This window comes from Chinchilla lanigera, unplaced genomic scaffold (assembly GCF_000276665.1).
Source record: "Chinchilla lanigera isolate Chin_1 unplaced genomic scaffold, ChiLan1.0 scaffold00049, whole genome shotgun sequence".
NCBI lineage: Eukaryota > Metazoa > Chordata > Mammalia > Rodentia > Chinchillidae > Chinchilla > Chinchilla lanigera.
The window spans coordinates 3,666,597-3,683,558 of NW_004955450.1; the positions used below are offsets into that span (position 1 = coordinate 3,666,597).

At 48.6% G+C, this 16,962-nt stretch overlaps 1 protein-coding gene across 5 annotated transcripts in view; it reads right to left on the reverse strand.

Annotated features, from left to right (window-relative positions):
- The window catches only part of Pml (promyelocytic leukemia), a 37,204-nt gene that overhangs the window by 11,743 nt on the left and 8,499 nt on the right, over positions 1 to 16,962 (reverse strand). For 4 of the 5 annotated variants that reach the window (XR_001235868.1, XM_013518918.1, XM_013518921.1 and 1 more), the window contains exons 3-6: positions 5,432 to 6,012; positions 4,649 to 4,719; positions 1,272 to 1,409; positions 325 to 580 (exon numbers count right to left, since the gene is read on the reverse strand). Coding sequence is in view for 4 of the 5 variants with exons in the window: in XM_013518918.1 (XP_013374372.1) it covers positions 325 to 580; positions 1,272 to 1,409; positions 4,649 to 4,719; positions 5,432 to 6,012 (1,046 nt within the window). In the remaining variant the exon portion in view is untranslated. The remainder of the gene's footprint in view (positions 1 to 324; positions 581 to 1,271; positions 1,410 to 4,648; positions 4,720 to 5,431; positions 6,013 to 16,962) is intronic. The other variant, XM_013518919.1, reaches the window with a different exon arrangement.

The window sequence follows — 16,962 nt, forward strand, 5'->3', positions numbered from 1 at the left end:
CTGGGAGCGTCAGATGCTCGCCAACAAGCATTTGATGTACTGCAACCACCTGTGTAGAAGCCTGGGGTGGGCACTGGAAGTGAACTGGGGAAAGAACTCAAGGAACGACATGACTCGGCCTTCAGTATCCCCAAGCTGGAATCAAACAGGGCACATGGTAGCTCGTACAGATTCCCACCCTCGGGCAGCTCGTGGGCTGTCCCTCCCTGTTCTGTGGTGGCTCAGAGTAGGACCCACAAGGGGATCCTGTGGGCTCTTGGCTCCCTGGGGGTCAGACTGCAGAGGGGGCCTCACTCTGCCATTGCCGCCCCACCCCCACCCTACCTGCCTCTGCTGCAACGCCAGTCACTTGGCTGCTGTTGGACTGCAAGACCTCTTTTCCCACGGTGGGGCTCTCAGGCTGGGGAGGCCTGTCCAGGTGCGGAGGCGAAACTGCCCTGGAGGTGCTGGGCCTGGGCTGCTCGCCGGGGCTGGGAGCCAAGGGCAGCTCCTTGTCCTCCTCTGACTCCAACTTGATGATCTTCCTGGAGCTCTGGGTCTGGCAGGACTTTCTCTTCTGGGAGGAGGCTTCGTTGGAGACCTGTGTGGGGGCAGTCACAGCACCGGGTCAGGTCTCTCCAGGGTTGGCGGTCAGAGGCCGAGACTGGGTATCAGTGCCCTATGGCCTGTGGCCACATCTTCTTTTATTTTAATTTTTTTTTCAGTACTAGAGATTGAACCCAGGACTTTGTGCATACCAGCAAGTACTCTGTCATGGAGCTACATCTTTAGTACTTTTTATATTTAATTTTGAGACAAGGTCTTGATAAGTTACTATGTTGCCCAAGCTAGGCTAAAATGTGTGATCCTCCTGCCTCAGCCTCCTGAGTAGCTAGGATTACAGGCCTGTGCCACCGTGTTCAGTACTGTGCCACCATGTTCATATCTCTGTTCCTCCTCCCTCTGCTCTCTCTTCTGCTCTCTGCCATTCAAACCATGCCTCTCATATACAGGAAGCCTCCCAGGCTGCCATGCACATTGGTCCTGGGGCTGCCAGCCCCTGCCAACCTTTGCCAGCCTCTGAGGGCCCTGGGGTCACAGTGGCCAGTTGGGCTGGAAGCTATGCATGCCCAACTTCCTGATGGTGTAGCCAAGAGCAAGGGAGAGGGCAGACTGCGCATCAAGCAGATCCTTCCTCAAGAGGAGCCAATAACAGCCAGACTCTTCCCCGCTGCTCCCTGCCTGGGTAGAGCTGGGCCTGGGGGAGGGAGACATGACCAGCAGAGCCTTACCTCTCCAGATGAGGGGCTTCTGATGGAGAAGGCATAGATGGGCATGGGAGGTGCTCTGGGGACCAACTGCACCACGGCCGCTGGCTGGGCTTCAGATAACCCCAGGGCATTGGCCTGTGACTTCTCTGCCTCGTTGGGCTGTGAAGTTGGGAAATAAGAATCAGAAACAATCCAGGGACTCCAGGCCTGCAGCCAATCACAGGTGCATGCTCCCTGGTCCCAAGCTTTGTGCTCACTGGAGACAAGGAGCCTTCTCCAAACGTGCCACGACTCCATCTCCTCCAGACCCCAGGATGGTGGAAGCTACAGGTCAATTCTCAAGTCTCCTGATACCTCAGGTTCCACACTGCCCAGCTTCTCCTCAAGATGTGTCCGAAAGCCAGCCCAGCGTGTGTGCCCAGGGAGAAGGTGCTCACCGCTAAGGACTGTAGCTTCCTCAATAACACAAAGTTCCAGTGAGAGAAAGATCCTGGCACCCGGCGGACCAGGGCCCTGTACACTTAACTCCCCCTGGACAGCTGTGTCACAAATCGGGCCAGTTCCTCCAAACTCTTTGGCTTTAGCCTCCTTCTGTAAAATGAAAATAACACCTCCCTCATCCAGCAGTGTGAATGACAGTTTCAACACAGGTGCAATGCTTGGAAAGTGTCATTAATACCAGGGATGATGATGAAGGTGGAGATAAGTGATGTTTTATGACAACTCTGTGCTGGGCTCAGTGCTAAGAGCTTCATGCACCTACGATGAACTAGGTGGGCAGGGTCTCATCAGGTGAAACAAAGCATGACCATACAACCCAGCTACGCCACTCCTCAGCATGTACTCCAGACAGACACGTAGACGGAAACCCGTACACAGGGCTGGGAGTGTAGCTCAGTGGTAGAGCTCATGCCTAGCAGGGATGAGGCCCTGGGTTTGATTCCCAGGACTGAATAAAATATATACTTTTTTATACTTCTAAATTTATGTGTGTGCCGGGCGTGGTGGTGCATGCTTGTAATCTCAGCACTCGGGAGGCTGAGGCAGGAGGATCGTTGAAAGTTTGAGACCAGCCTGGGCTACAAAGTGAGCTCAAGGCCAGTCTGAACTGCATAAGGAGACCCTGACTCAAAAAGACAATAAATAAATAAATAAATAAATAAATAAATAAATAAATAAATTTATGTGTGTGGCATTGGAGATTGACACCAAGGGTTTCACAAGGACTAAGCCCTGCAAAAGTAATGCACTGACAGGCTCCAATAAACACCTTCCAATAACTCAGTGTCCACTGTCTCAACTCCCCAATCAAAAGACAGACTGGAAGACAGGATTGAAGAACAACATGCAACCGTGTATTACATCCAGGAGACACAACTCCAAAAAGAAGGCCACAGCCTGAAGTGAAAGGATGGAGATGAATGCTAGTCTCCTGGAGCCTGAAAACAGGAGTCTTATTTTCAGGCTCAGTAGATTTTAAACCAAAAGTGGCCAGAGGAGACAAGAATGGCCACTACATACTGGTAAAGGGAACAATTCAACAAGAAGAGGTAACAACTGCAAATATCTACGCATGAAATGTTGGTGCACCCGGCTTCATAAAACAAGAACTACTGGACTTAAAAGGCCAGCCACCAACACAGTCACACTGGGGGACTTTGATACCTCCTTCTCCCAGTCAGACAGGTCAACCAGACCATAAGAAAAAAAAACAAACAAACAGAGTTAAACCACATTATTGAACAAATGGACTTAAGAGATGTCTCCAGGGGGTTTCATCCACCACCAGCAGAATACACCTTTTTATAGAAGAAGTACATCAAACTTTTTCTGAAATAGACATATGTTAGGCCTTAAAGCATGCTTAGGTAAATACGAAAGAACCGAAATAATCCCTTGCATACTACTGGATCATAGCACAGTGAAGGTAGAAATCAGCAGAGCACAATAATAATGATGACAATAATACAAAAGGTCAATGAATCAAAGAGTTGGTTCTGGGCCTGGGATATAGCTCAGTGGCACAGCGCCTGCCTGGCAAGCACAAGGTCACGAGTTCGATTCCCGGTACAAAATAAAAGTTATATACACCAGTTCCCCCATGGCGAGTGTGTTTATTATATATCACAAACATGTACAAATAAAAAAGGAAGCGAATACTCAGCACAGCAGATACAAAGAACAGAAATGGACTTTTGGTATTTTTTTTTTTTTTTTAAAAAGTTAGGTATCCATCCTGCCTCTAGCTTGCTTGTGTGCCCTTGGGTCCATAGCTTTTCTCTGGGCCTTAGCCTTATCCTCTATAAAAGAGGACTCCATGCTCTCTCCTGGATCTAAAATTCTCCAACTCTAAACTCTGCCTCCTCCAGGAAGCCTCTCCTGACTACCTCAGCCCATAGCCAACCCTCTCTCCTATAGGTCACACCCTTGCAAAGCTAGAAAGGCTTCCCACCCCTGCCTCTTTTTCAGGGAGGACTGCTTATTCTTGGGCCCAGATCCTTGACAGGCAGCACACTGACCAGAGTGACCAGCTGCCAGGGCCAGGAAGGGAATGGGAGCTCATGCTATTGGAGGGGGAGCCCGGCCTGTGAACACCACTGCATCCCCTGGGGAAGCCCTTTCAGAGTCAGAGCAGCTCAGAGATGGGAGCAGCCGTTTGCAGAAAGAGCGAGCTTAGAGGATTGTGAAGGTGGGATGCCCATAGGTTACAGGAACTACAGAAGGAACGCCCAGAAACTGTGGTTCATGCCAGGCGTGGTGGCGCATGCCTGTAATCCCAGCACTCAGGAGGCTGAGGCAGGAGAATCGTTGCGAGTTTGAGGCTAGCCTGGGCTACAAAGTGAGTTCAAAACCAGCCTGAACTGCACAGTGAGACCCTGTCTCAAAAAGACCAAAATAATAATAATAATAAAATAAAATAAAAAAGAACTGTGGTTCTCAGGTATCTGATGTCCTGGAGTATGCAGAAGCCAGGCTGCTGGAAGAAAGACTGGTCCTTGGTCCTAGTCTCTGTTCTATTTCCAGAACCACATGTGGGAAAATAGAAGGTCCACCTGTGGTGGCCTCAGGAAATGGTCAACATTGGTGTGGGGTTGAGGGACAGGGAAGGCCATGTGCCACAGCTATCAGGGCCATTCCAGCGACCACTTTCTTCACTGCCTGTCTATCTCTGGGCCTCACTTCTCTAAAGCTGGCTCATGGCCCACTGACTTCAGCATTCAGGACCCCGGTGCCAGCCAGCCGACCCCTCCTTCATGCCCTCTTTTAACCCTTCCCAGGATGGCTCCCATCCAGCCACTCACTGTCCCTCCGCAGTACACTCCCTGAAGACACAGTGATAGGGGGCTCCCAACTCTCCTGCACCTGCCCGCCACCCCTTCCCACCACATAACTCTTACCTGGTCACCAACAGAGGAGTCACTGGGGGTGCTGGAGGCTTCTGAGATGACCCTCCTGGACAAAGTGGCATCTGGAGAACATAGAGAAGGGACAGGCAGTTCAGGGACACCCCAGGGAGGGGCATCCTGGCCTGGGATGGGCAGGAGGACTTTGTTGCTTCTCCCGGGTACACTTTCCTCAGGGCATCCACAGCTGGCTGGCAGTGGGAAAGAAAGCTCCCTAACTGCAGAGGGAGGGACCCAGGTGGAAGGAAGGGAGAGAGGATGGCATCGCAGAGCCCTAACCCAAGTGCACCCCTCTCCATCTCCGGGTCACCAGCAGGGAAAGACAGGGACAGTCCTAAAGCCATTCCTGCTCATGGACTCTCAGGTGAGAGCTTCATGCTGCTCTTCCTGATATGTTTTTATTAAACATAATTTAAACCTCACCTGCTTCAGGATAACATAACCCTCCTTTCTGCCACTGCCCAGTTATGATATACAAGGCAAGGTGTTTAACTCACTGGCCTCACTTTCCCGGAAATATGAGGCATACACCACCACCCACCTTTTTGCGGTCGGAGGATTGAATCCAGGGCCTTCACATGGAGCTATATAACCCCAGCCCTTTACTTTTTAAATTTCGAGACAGCGTCATGCTAAGTTGCTAAGGTGCCCACGCTGGGCTCGAACTTCTGATCTTCCTGCCTCAGCCTCCCAGAGAGTTCTGGGACTACAGGCATGTGCCACCGCCCCCAGCCAGGTCTCTATAAGCCTTTACATGACTAACGCCTGGGCACTCACCTGTCCCCTGGGGGATGCAAGAGATGAGGTCCTGTAGGCGCACCTTGATCTCATCGAAGCTGTCAGCGCGCACTGGGGCCTGCAGGTGCTGGGGCTCCTCCTGGCGCAGGCGGCACAGCGCCTCGCGCAGGAAGCCGTGCATGTCCAGCATCTCCTGGTCGGAGGCGTAGCGCTTCATCCTCTGCACCAGCGTGCCCCCCACGCGGATACGCTGCAGCACAGCGTCTAGGCGACCCAGGCGTCTGGCCATGCCCTCGTAGTCACGCTGGTACCGCGCTTGCACAGCCTCCAGCAGCTCGCGCTCCCGCGCCTGCACGTGCGCCACCACTTGGCGCACCTGCGCGCGGATCTGCTCCTCCGTGTCAGCACGCGCATGGCCCAGCTGACGGATGGCGGAGCTCACCTGCGCTCGCACCGCCCCGAAGGAGCCATCCTGCTCCTGCAGCGCGCGTGCCATCACATCCAGCTCAGACTGCCACTGCTGGATCTCCATGCTGATGTCACACCTGAGGTCGCCGTGGTCGCGGTCCAGGATCGCACAGGAGCAGCATAAAGGCTTGGAGCAACCTCGGCAGTAGAGGCTGTGGACACACAGGGCCAGCGTAGGTCAGGGCTGGCCTGCCCCTTTTCTCTTTCAATTTTCGTGATTAAATTGTCTTCCTAAGTTGCCAAACTTTCTGTCACAGTGTTTCTAGGTTCGAGCTTTCCCTGATTCATCCATGGTTATGATGATTGTGCCCAAACTATCAATGAAACTGAGTGTAAAAGGTTATTACAGTAACAGTTTCTCCATCTACGTGACAATGCAGAAATAAGCACAAAGTAACCACCTCTAGGCACCTCTGAGCTCCCTGCAAGGGAGGCCATCGCTGAGCATGGTGGAATGGACATTCATCATCGCCCTTAACCTTTGCCAGAGCCTGCTGGGTGAGAAGAATCACTACTTTCACAGCTGAGAAACTGCACACGCACACATTAAATCAGTCGCCAGATATCACAACCAGCTAGGGTGAGGATTCCCGACCAAAGTGGGAAGCGAGAGGACATGTCTTCATCTGTGTTTCTAGTCTCTCCCACTGCTCCATCACCTCATCTCCCTCCTGAAAGGTCAGTGTGGGCTCAGAGTCTCATGGGAGTGCAGACCCTACTGAGAACTGTGCATCGAGAGATCTAGGCTGATGGTGCCTTTGAATCATCCTAAAGCCATCCCTACCCAGCCCATGCATGGAAAAACTGTCTTCCCTAAAACCGGTTCCTGGTGTCAAAAAGGTTGGGGGCCGCCAGCTCAAGGGGTTGATGTTTAAAATCTTTCTAAAAACATCAGTTCCAACTATATTATTTCTGTGTGACTCCCTTCTCTAATCTCACTTCCATTCAGGACATTTCTCCAGGTCCACAGGCATAGATTCAGTGTCTGACAGCTCCATCCTATTCCAGACGGGTAACTGACTCAATCATTGTCCTACTGACAGACACTCATGTAACAGCCTGTTCATGTATTTTTTCCCTTTTGTTCTTTCTTTCTTTCCTTCCTTTTTATTTATTTAATTTTTTTAGCCAACGTGGACAATGATTTAATAACAACCACATTAGGTAACCTAATGCTTTGGAACAGTACAAATCACAGGTTTACTAGATCAAAGAGTGTGTATTTCTACTTTTCTTTTGAGTCAAGGTCTCACTATGCAGTTCAGGCTGGCCTTGAGCTCACTTTTGTAATCCAAGCTGGTATCAAACTTGCAACGATCTGCCTGCCTCAGCCTCTTGAATGCTGGGATTACAGGCGTGTGCTACTACACCTGGCTGAATTGTATTTCTACTTTAATGCTTTATGTATTTAATATATTTTAATTAAGGATAGGTATGTGAGGTAATGGATATATTCTTTAGTTTTAGTCTTCCATAATGTATATATATAATTATTTATATATATATATATTTTGTGTATATATATGTATATACCATAAATATATACAACTTGTGAATTATATATATGATTTTTTTAAAGCTAGCAGACAGTTGCATAGTTTTTCCTATATTCATCCTCCTACCAATCCTGTGACTATGTTAGCCTCCAAGGCTAAGGGGACTTTGGTAGTGTGGCTGAATTCAGAAACTTGATATAAAGAGATGAACTGGACTGTCTGGGAGGGTCCAGTGGGGTCCAAGAAAGTAACACAGGAGAAAGGGGTGAGGCAGGCAAAGGAGAGAAGGTGTGATGTGTGATGGGAGCAGACAATGCAGTGATGCCATGTTGCCGGCTCTAAAGACAGGAGGGGCCCTGTACCAAGGCATGTGGGCAACCTCTAGAAGGAGAGAACAGCAAGAACACAGAGCATTCTTCCAAAAGGGCACAACACCCCTGGCACCTTGACTTGATTTCAGAATCATTTCACATTCCTGACTTCCACAGCAATAAGATAACATATCTGCTAAGCTGGCATGGTAGTACACACCTAGAATGCCTGCACTCGGGAGGCTGAGGCTGGAGGATCTGCAGTGAGTTCAAGGCCAGCCCTAGCTACATAGCGAGTCTTTGTCTCACTCTCCTTATTCCTCAAAAAGGAATGTTACATCTGTAGAGTTCTATGCCACTAAATTTGTAGCAACCTTAATCATGTTATAGCAGCCATAGAATACTAATAGAGAAACTCAGGCAGGTAGGCTCGGAGTCCATGCTCTTAAATTGCAATGCTCCTTCTTCAAATGTTAGGAGAAGGTGATGTTAGTTATTTCCCCCAGAAGTGTTGCCATAGTAATTTACTCTCACCAGCAATGAAAAGAAAAAGTGAGCAGGCTTGAGACCAGGAGGAAGGTCTTAGCTGGAGCCACTGTGGCCTAAGTTACTGAGATCACCTATCCTGGAGCTATGACTCGCGCCTGCTTGCCAACCCAACCCCCAGGCCTTGCTCTTTAGCCACACCAGCACGTGGCCTTCCCAGGGCTCCCGAGGGGTGAGGTCCCATGGCTTGAGCCTCCTGGCCAAACTCAGGAGACCATTGCTAGGCCAGCAGAGGTTTCCTGGAGAGCCCAAAGTAAGGGAAGCAAAACAGGCATTGCCGACGGGTACTGAGCATTGAGTTCCCCAACCTTAGGGAACCTGATCCATGCAATAGAGGCTTATTATCCAGAGATAGTGGCTGAGACAGGCTGCAGCTTGAGCAAAAACAGGGCTCAACGACAGGGATCCAATGTTGGCCCCAGGCGCTTGGCAGGTCTCTAATCTTCTAAAGCCTCGGTCCTCTGATAAGACTGAGGTGCAAAGTAGATGTGGTAGCCCCGGGCCTGTAATCCCAACCCTCTGGCTACAACAGGAGAATCACAAATTCAAGCCCAGCCTAGGCAATTTCGTGATTTAGCAAGACCCTGTCTCAAAAAATAATTTTAAAAAATGGCTGGGGATGTAGCTCTTAGTGTAAATGTCCTGGGTTTAGTCCTCAGTACTGCAAAACAGAAACAAAACAATTTATGATTCCCAAAGCAATGGGAGAATTCACACAATGCATAGATGCCACTGCCCAAAAATTCAAGGGCTACATTTTTTTGCACAGCCATTCATGACTTACATTACATAACGAAGGCACATTATACAACACCAGGTGTGATTCATTTTGCTTGGGCTGTCATTGAGTGGGGGTAGGGTGTAGCTTCATGGCAGAACACTTGCCTCTCAAAGTCAGGGCCCTGGCCCCAATCCCCAGCGCCACAAAATGAATAAGCAAAGAACAAATAAATGAGATGCTCATAGAGATAGCAAGAAGGAAAAGGTCTATAGCAATGCAGAAATCATTCTCCCTTTTCTTTCTCCCTCCTTTTACCAATTTGGATCTTGCAAAAGTTTTGGTAACCAATTCTAAGCAAAGGGGGCCTTTGCAAGTCATACAGTCACTCAAAGAACATCCTTTCTAGCAATGCAACCAGGCTCGTTCTCCCTCCCTGACATGTAGAATGCTGGTTATCCCTTTATGACCATTCACCGAATTTCCTACATCAGTGATCCCCCTACCCCCTAGGGCTAGGAATCAAACCCAGGGGCACTCTGCCACTGAACTACATCCCCAGCCTTCCTTTCAACTTTTTATTTTATGGAAGGTCCTTGCTAAGTTGCCTATATGGGACTTGAACTTGCAATGCTCCTGTCTCAGCCTCCCTCGGTGCATCAGTGATACCTTAACAGAAGCCTTATCATGCTTCCTGGGGTCTCGGTCTTCCCATTCTAAAGTTGAGGGGTCTACACTGTCCCTTCCAGATACTGTGGGTGTGGACAGCAGAAAAGATGTAGGTTCCTGAGAAGACAAAGCCTGGCCTGTATCTGAGCTCTGCCACTTGCTGGCTGAGCTAATTTTTTGTTTTGTCTTTTTGAGACAGGGTCTCGCTGTGCAGTTCAGGCTGGCCTCGAGTTCACTTTGTAGCCCAGGCTGGTCTTGAACTTGCAATGATCCTCCTGCCTCAGCCTCCCAAGTGCTGGGATTACAGGTGTGGGTCACTGCTACCAGTCTAGCTGAGCTCTTGAGCAATTTCTCCAAGTCTTCATTTATCCCCCTGTAAAGTGGGGATAACAATGCTTGCCTTTCTCAGAGACTCCTTCCAGGGCAAAGACTGCGGGTTGGTGTAAAGTGCTCAGCTCAGTGTTAGGGGCTTATACTAGAGCCATGAAATGAGACTATGATATAGCTTCCATGGCAGGGATCATAAGGCAGGAGACCGGGGTGGCTGGGCGATTACAGGACCTGTCAGCTGTGGGGACTTGCGAACTACGAGCAAGCGCAGAGCAGCAGCTTCTGCGCCCTCCACCTGGCACCAAGCTGGGAAAGCAGACTTACACTCTTCCGGCATGGGATCTTCACGGGACCATGCCAAGTCCTGCACTTTGTTCCAAGCTTCCGGCAGAAGAGAGCATAAAAGACAGTGGTCATTAAGCTTGGGGCTGCTGTGAGCCTTCTCAGAAGGCTGTCTTGCCACACCCTGTACAATACTTCCTTTGCTACTTTACCTGGCCTCCGCTCACTTTGCAGAGCCTTCTTTCAGAGCTTTTCTCTCTTTTTTTTGGTCTTTTTGAGACAGGGTTTCACTATGCAGTTCAAGCTAGTCTTGAACTCACTTTGTAGCCCAGGCTGGCCTTGAACTTGAAATGATCCTCCTTCCTCAGCCTCCCAAGTGCTGGGATTACAGAGGTTTTTATTTCTTGAACACTTCTTTTGTATTTTTTTTTTCCAGACAACAAGAAGACAGCACCAAGGAGTGTGTCCCAAAGCTGTCCCCTTCCCAGAGAAGGCAGGCCACCCCAGTCCGGCCTCCCCTCCTGCTACAACCAGAGAAGTGGGTCATTTCTGTGGTTGATGGAAACGGAGCTCAGAAGTGCAGCAAGTGGAAACGCTATGAAAACGGAGCCAGAGAGCCGGGTGTGGTGGCGCAAGCCTGTAATTTTAGCACTCAGAGCCAGGAGTTCAAAGCCAGCCTGAACTACATAGCAAGACCCTGTCTCAAAACACAAAACAAAAAGGACTGGGGCGCTGGCATTGCAGCAGGATTCAGAGGCAGGTCCTGGCCTGCCTGCATGGCAGTTGGAAAACCGCTCTCTTCCCCTAAACCTCCACCTCCCTGCGGCAGCTTGGAGCTTTCATAAAGAAAGTAGCCAAGAAGTAGCCAAGGATCAGCCGTTTTGGAAATTCAAATAACTACAGGGCAACCAAAGGGATCCAGCAGTCATTTATACAGTAATCCGAAAGCATCTGAGCACAATGGTTTCATCCTCCTAGGTGACACAAAGGGGGAAACAAGATTTTGGGAAGCAGGTCAGGCATGGTGGCACATGCCTGTAATCCCAGCAGTCGGGAGGCTGAGGCAGGAGGATCGTTGTGAGTTCAAGACCAGCTTGGGCTACAAAGTGAGCTCAAGGCCAGCCTGAACTGCACAGTGAGACCCTGTCTCAAAAAGACAAAAAAAAAAAAAAAAACCCAAACAAACACACACACACAGTGAAAAGAGGGTTACATATGATGTATATTAACGGTGGGAATTCAAATTTGGGGGCAATAATAGCTTACCTGGGGAAATTCATTATAATTTTCATTATAATGTGCTATAATGAGATAGTATTAAATATTGGTGAATAGGAACACAATTCAGATTTACATGCAGTAAAATTTGTGTGAAATAGAACAAAGTTTATCACAGTGATAACTTGGTGTGGTAGTGCACACCTGTAATCCCAGTGGGAGGCTGAGGCAGGAGGATCACAAATTCAAGCCTAATCTGGGTGATCTAGCAAGCCTTTGTCCAAAAATAAAAAAAGTCAGAGATGTAGCTCAGGGCAAATGCTTTGGGTTCAGTCCTAGAACTTGAAAAAAAAATACAGTGATTATTGAGCTATTTTTATGTAAATCTGATTTATTTCTAGCAAACTAAATAGGAAAAGAGATGGAAATATCTAAAATACAGTCCATTAAAACCATGTATAAGAAAAAAAGATTTGATAATTAAGGTAAAATAACCTCTTTAAGTGGCATATGCTGAAAATAGGGAACTCTCCTATTTTGGAGTACCTATCTTTTTTGCGGGGGGCTTTTTGAAATCATTTAAATCCATTTTTTGCATCTTTTTGAGACAGGGTCTCTTGCTATGCAGTTCAGGATGGCCTTGAGCTTGCTCTGTAGCTCAGGTTGGTTTCCAACTTGCAACAGTCCTCCTGCCTCAGCCTCCCAAGTGCTGGGATTATAGGTGTGCGCCATCACGCCTGGCAATAAATTTATTTATTTAAAAAAATATTTTTTAGTACTGCGAATCGAACTCAGGACCTTGTGCTTGCGAGTCAGGCACTGTACCACTGAGCTATCTCCCTGGCCAGGAATACCTATCCTGAAATACCTCACCAACTCTACCAGTTTGGGCAGAACACATCCAAACTGTAAGTCCTGCCACAACAGAAATTTGTTACAAAATTCAACAACTAAAGTTACCATTAAATGTTAGTTAGGACCTGGTAGCAGCACCTCCTCATGTAACACAAACAACTCTGGCATTCTCAAGTATTTTTATAAAACTGTTTATTTTAAACATAGTTTTGAATGTATAACGGTGGTTCAGGTCTTTTTTTTTTTTTTTTTTTTTTTTTTTTTCTCCGGTACCGGGAACTGAACTCACGACCTTGCGCTTGCCAGGCAGGCGCTTTTTGCCACTGAGCTAAATCCCCAGCCCCGGTGGTTCAGGTCTTGATCATTAATTAAGTTCCCCTCCAACTGTAGGAACATTGTTAGAGTACTTATCTGAAACAGTTTCAATTAATAAACTAAAACTTTTAATACTAGTAGTGATAAATCAGGAAAAACAAAAAAGGAAAACAGAGGAGGAATATGAAGAGGAGAAACAGGAGGGGCAATAATAACATAAAATTTCAGTGAAACAGAATTTTTAGGTTGAAGGTGCCTCAGGGCTTCCAGAATAGTTTGATACAACATGCTCCACACCAAGACAGCTGGGTTAACGAGTAAGTTTCAAGAATGGAAAACAAGCTGGGTGCGGTGGCGCATGCCTGTGATCTCAGCACCTGGACGCTGAGGCAGGGGAATCCCCAGCCTGGGCTACATTATAAGTTCAAGGCTAGAACCCACCTGTGAATAGAGTGGCCTCAGCACAAAGCCAGCCACAAGAAATACAGAGAAGCCCTGCTAGGTAACACAGTCTAAGTATGGAATCGGGACAGGTCAGAGACTGGCCCATCCTTATCTGATCTTTTTTTTAAACTTTTGTTTTGCTTTGTTTTTGAGACAGGGTCACACTATGCAGTCCAGGCTGGCCTTGAGCTCACTTTGTAGCCCAGGCTGGCCTAGAACTTGAAAGGATCCTCCTGCTTCAGCCTCCTGAGTGCTGCTGGGATTACAGGTGTACACCACCACGTCCGGCCTTTTTTTTAAAATTGAAATTCATAGAAACTAACAAATCTCTTCAAGTCTTCCTTACTCCTCTATTTAATTAAATACGAGTTTCCTCTCCTTAAAACCGCCAGATTCAGGGTAAGGCAGAAGGTCAAAAGGAGGGGGTGTCAAGGGACTGAAAATGACCAATCTGTGTTATATGCATATACCAATTCCCCAAACAAACACCACTGGTCTACCTTCCAAATGTACACTAAATAACTGAAAATTAGAAAGAAAATCTGCACTTGATCTGAACAGGATCCTGGAGCCTAGGGACCTCTGCAGGGCCAGCTCTCCCACAGACCAAACCTCTGTAGCTTTGGACTTCAAAGACACAAGCTTCGTTCACCCGGCAACAGCTGTCTCAAGGCCACCCTCCACGAGTGACTTTTCAATGGCTGGGCAGATGGGCGGGGGTGGTGCAGTTAGTTCGTTATCAGTCAGGAATCAGCAACAAAAGCCTGCTCCTGCCCGGTCTCCCTGGCCCGCATTCTTCTAAAGGGTCCAGGCCTCCAAAAGGCAAGGAGCTCGCCCTTGGGGAGGGTTGAAACAGGGACACCAGCCCAACTTTGATCTTGGCTCAGGTGACCTGAAATTCTTTACTGCTTTCTCCAAAAGCTCCTAGGGGATGGAGGGGGTTATCCCTTTTAGCACATGTTATTCTACTAAATTGACCTCCAAATTTCTTCCATGAAAAGCAGTTATTGCTCCTGGCTTTAAAACTAAGTCCTGGGCCGAGGATAGAGCTCAGTGGCACAGCGCCTGCCTGGCAAGCACAAGGTCCTGAGTTCGATTCCTGCTACCAAAAGAAAAACTAAGTCCTCTGGGTGAGTTCATAGAAACACTGGGAAAAGGGTCATTTACTGTGGTCCTGTCCTGCTGCCCAACTCCTTACAGCAGCCTTTCTTCTGCCACGGGGTTTTCCAGAGAGATGCAGTTTACTGAGAATGGCATGGGGTAGGGGTGCAGGCAGGGCCAGGACTTGGAGTGCGGGTCACCTTCAAGCTGCGCCCTTGGCAGCTGGCTGGCCTCCCCCAGCCTGGCCCAGCTCTAGGCCCCTCCCTGGCATGTCAGCAGCGTGGTCACCACTCATCCTTGCCTTCTGTGCTGAGCCCTGCTCTGAGCCACCTGTTGAAAATCATTACAACAGGTCTTGGGGACCTTGCTTTGTTTATGGCCTCATCACACTCTTAAACTTCATTAACAGGTCTTTTGTTTATACCACTCAACTCTGACCTGGTAAAGCTTTTCCTGCCTACAGCTTTTCCTTCTTCTGATGGCCTTAGATTAACCTCCTACCCCAGTGGGACCAGCTTTAGATCTAACACCCAGACATGCAGGGACCTCAGTGACTGTTGCAGGGCAGAAGTGGCTTGAGGTCGCTGGCCTGTGTGTCTGCCTGCCTTCTTCCTTCTGCCCTGCAGAATGGACGCAGACGTCACTCTTGGGTGCAGGCCTCCGCAGTGCTCCGGGGGGTACCTCCTGCTATGCCACGCTCCATCTCTGCCTTCCTGTAAGCCTCGCCCCTGCCTGGACCATGGCCACAGACCTTCGCCCTGGTCTAGATTAGTTTCTGGACACACCCAATGCACAGTGGGGAACACTACCAAAAGCTCTGTGGAATGGGGTGACATACTAACAAAACTGCAGCCAAAGAAACACACTGACCTTCCTGCTGATTGTTCTGGAAATTGCTGGATGGAATCTCAACTCCTCCTAAGAGGTCTGACCTCAGTCCCCCTCACTGTCCCTATACTGCAGTTCTGAGGAGCAGCTGGCTCCGCCTTGCACCTGCAGCTCTGCCTCTAGGCGGGTTTTCTCTTTCCTTATGTGACCTGTTGGATGCTGCCTCCCTGCCCCTCCAGGCTGGGCAAGTGGCTTCCCTGAGGTCATTGGCCTTTGTGCCTGCCACCTTCTTTCTTCTGCCTGCAACAGCTGCTGAAGCACATGCGGGATGCGGGAGCACCCTGGTCAGGGAACGTATAAGGACAAGGGTGGAAACGTGTGCACAAGAGACAGCAAGTATCACAGGGTCACCATGACCTCAAAGGTGCTGGGGCTGTGCTTATTTCCACCCAGCACGCTGCGAAGAACATATCACGTGGCGGCTATGGCATGAATGTGGGCTGCAAGAATGACACAGACATATTGGTCAAATGCCAACAGCCGGAGGGGGACATGTATCCAGCCCCCAGTCCTGGACTTAAAGCCAGCTCTTGGGTGGCTCCCCAGCGCAAGCCCCAAGTCAGCTCAGCCGCAAAGGACAGCTGGTTTATTATTGACCTGTGACCAAAGCAAGGAAGTTATGGGTTATTTATGGCACTGAACGTGTTTTCCAGTAACTACTTGCAAATTGTGAAACAGCCCAAATGGCTGTGTACATAGGATTGCTAAGGAATAAAGATTAAGCCATTGGCTGTGTCCAGAGGACATGAATCCTGGTTGGACGGGCCTTGTCTCTTGTCCTTGCAGCCAAGAACCAAAACATGCCACTCCAAAATGTGTCACTTGTAGGCCAGGCATAGCAGTGCACACCTATAATTGCAGCAATCGGGAGGCTGAGGCAGGAGGATTACTGTGAGTTTGAGGCCAGCCTAGGCTACAAAGTGAGTTCAAAGCCAGCCTGAACTCATAGCAAGACCCTAAACTCATAGCAAGACTCAAAAACACAGACATATTTTGTCTGTGTTTGATTATTTTGACTGCAGGTGAATGAGAAGCAACAGATGCAGAGAGGAGAAAAGCCTTCCCAGAGCTTCTCCTATCTGACCAAAAGCAGAAAGTCCAGAGAAAGGAGGACAGCCAGAAATCTCTCCCAGGGAAGGTTTTTGGCCATGGAGAAGGCAGAAAGTCCATGCCTACTTGGGCCTGCACCAAAACTCTTATTTGATAGCCTCCTCATCGTCTGCTGCCCTCGAAAGCCTAAGTCCCATCCTTTCTCTTGTTACTCCTCTGAATATTTTCCTCTCCCTTTCTGTTTTCTTTTCTTTTCAAGGTGCTGGATAGTGAACCCAGGGCCTCAAGCCACTAGGCAAGGGTTATACCACTGAGCTACACCCCACCCCTAAAACCTTTTCTTTTGTTAAGAGGCTGTAGATGTGGGTGATCTAACATTGACTTCCCTGCGTGCACCCTTGTTCCCACATAAACATAGTGCACGTGCTAATAAACTGGTTTTTCTTTTGATAATCTGTCTTTTGTGAGTCTAGGAGTCAGAGCCCCAGCAGGAGGCACTAAAATGACTTAACACTGGGGAGGCCAGGCATCGTGGTCCTATAATCCTAGGACTCTGTGAGAGGCTGAGGCAGGATGATTCCAAGTTCATGCCCAGCCTGGGCAAATTAGTGATTTAGCAAGACCCTGTCTCAAAAGAAAAAACAAAAAATGGCCTGTAGATGTAGCTCAGTGTGAAGGCCATGGGTTCAATCCCCAGTGCTACAAAAAAGAAAAAGAAAAAACACACCCTTCTGTACATGCCAAGTTTGTTCTTCAGGGATATTTAAGAACATATTATGTTGAGTAACCAGAACAGGCTGAAAAGGAAAATTAAGCTCTTTTGGCAACTAAAAAAACAAAAACAAAACAAACAAATAAAAAATATGGTTGCTGGGGGAA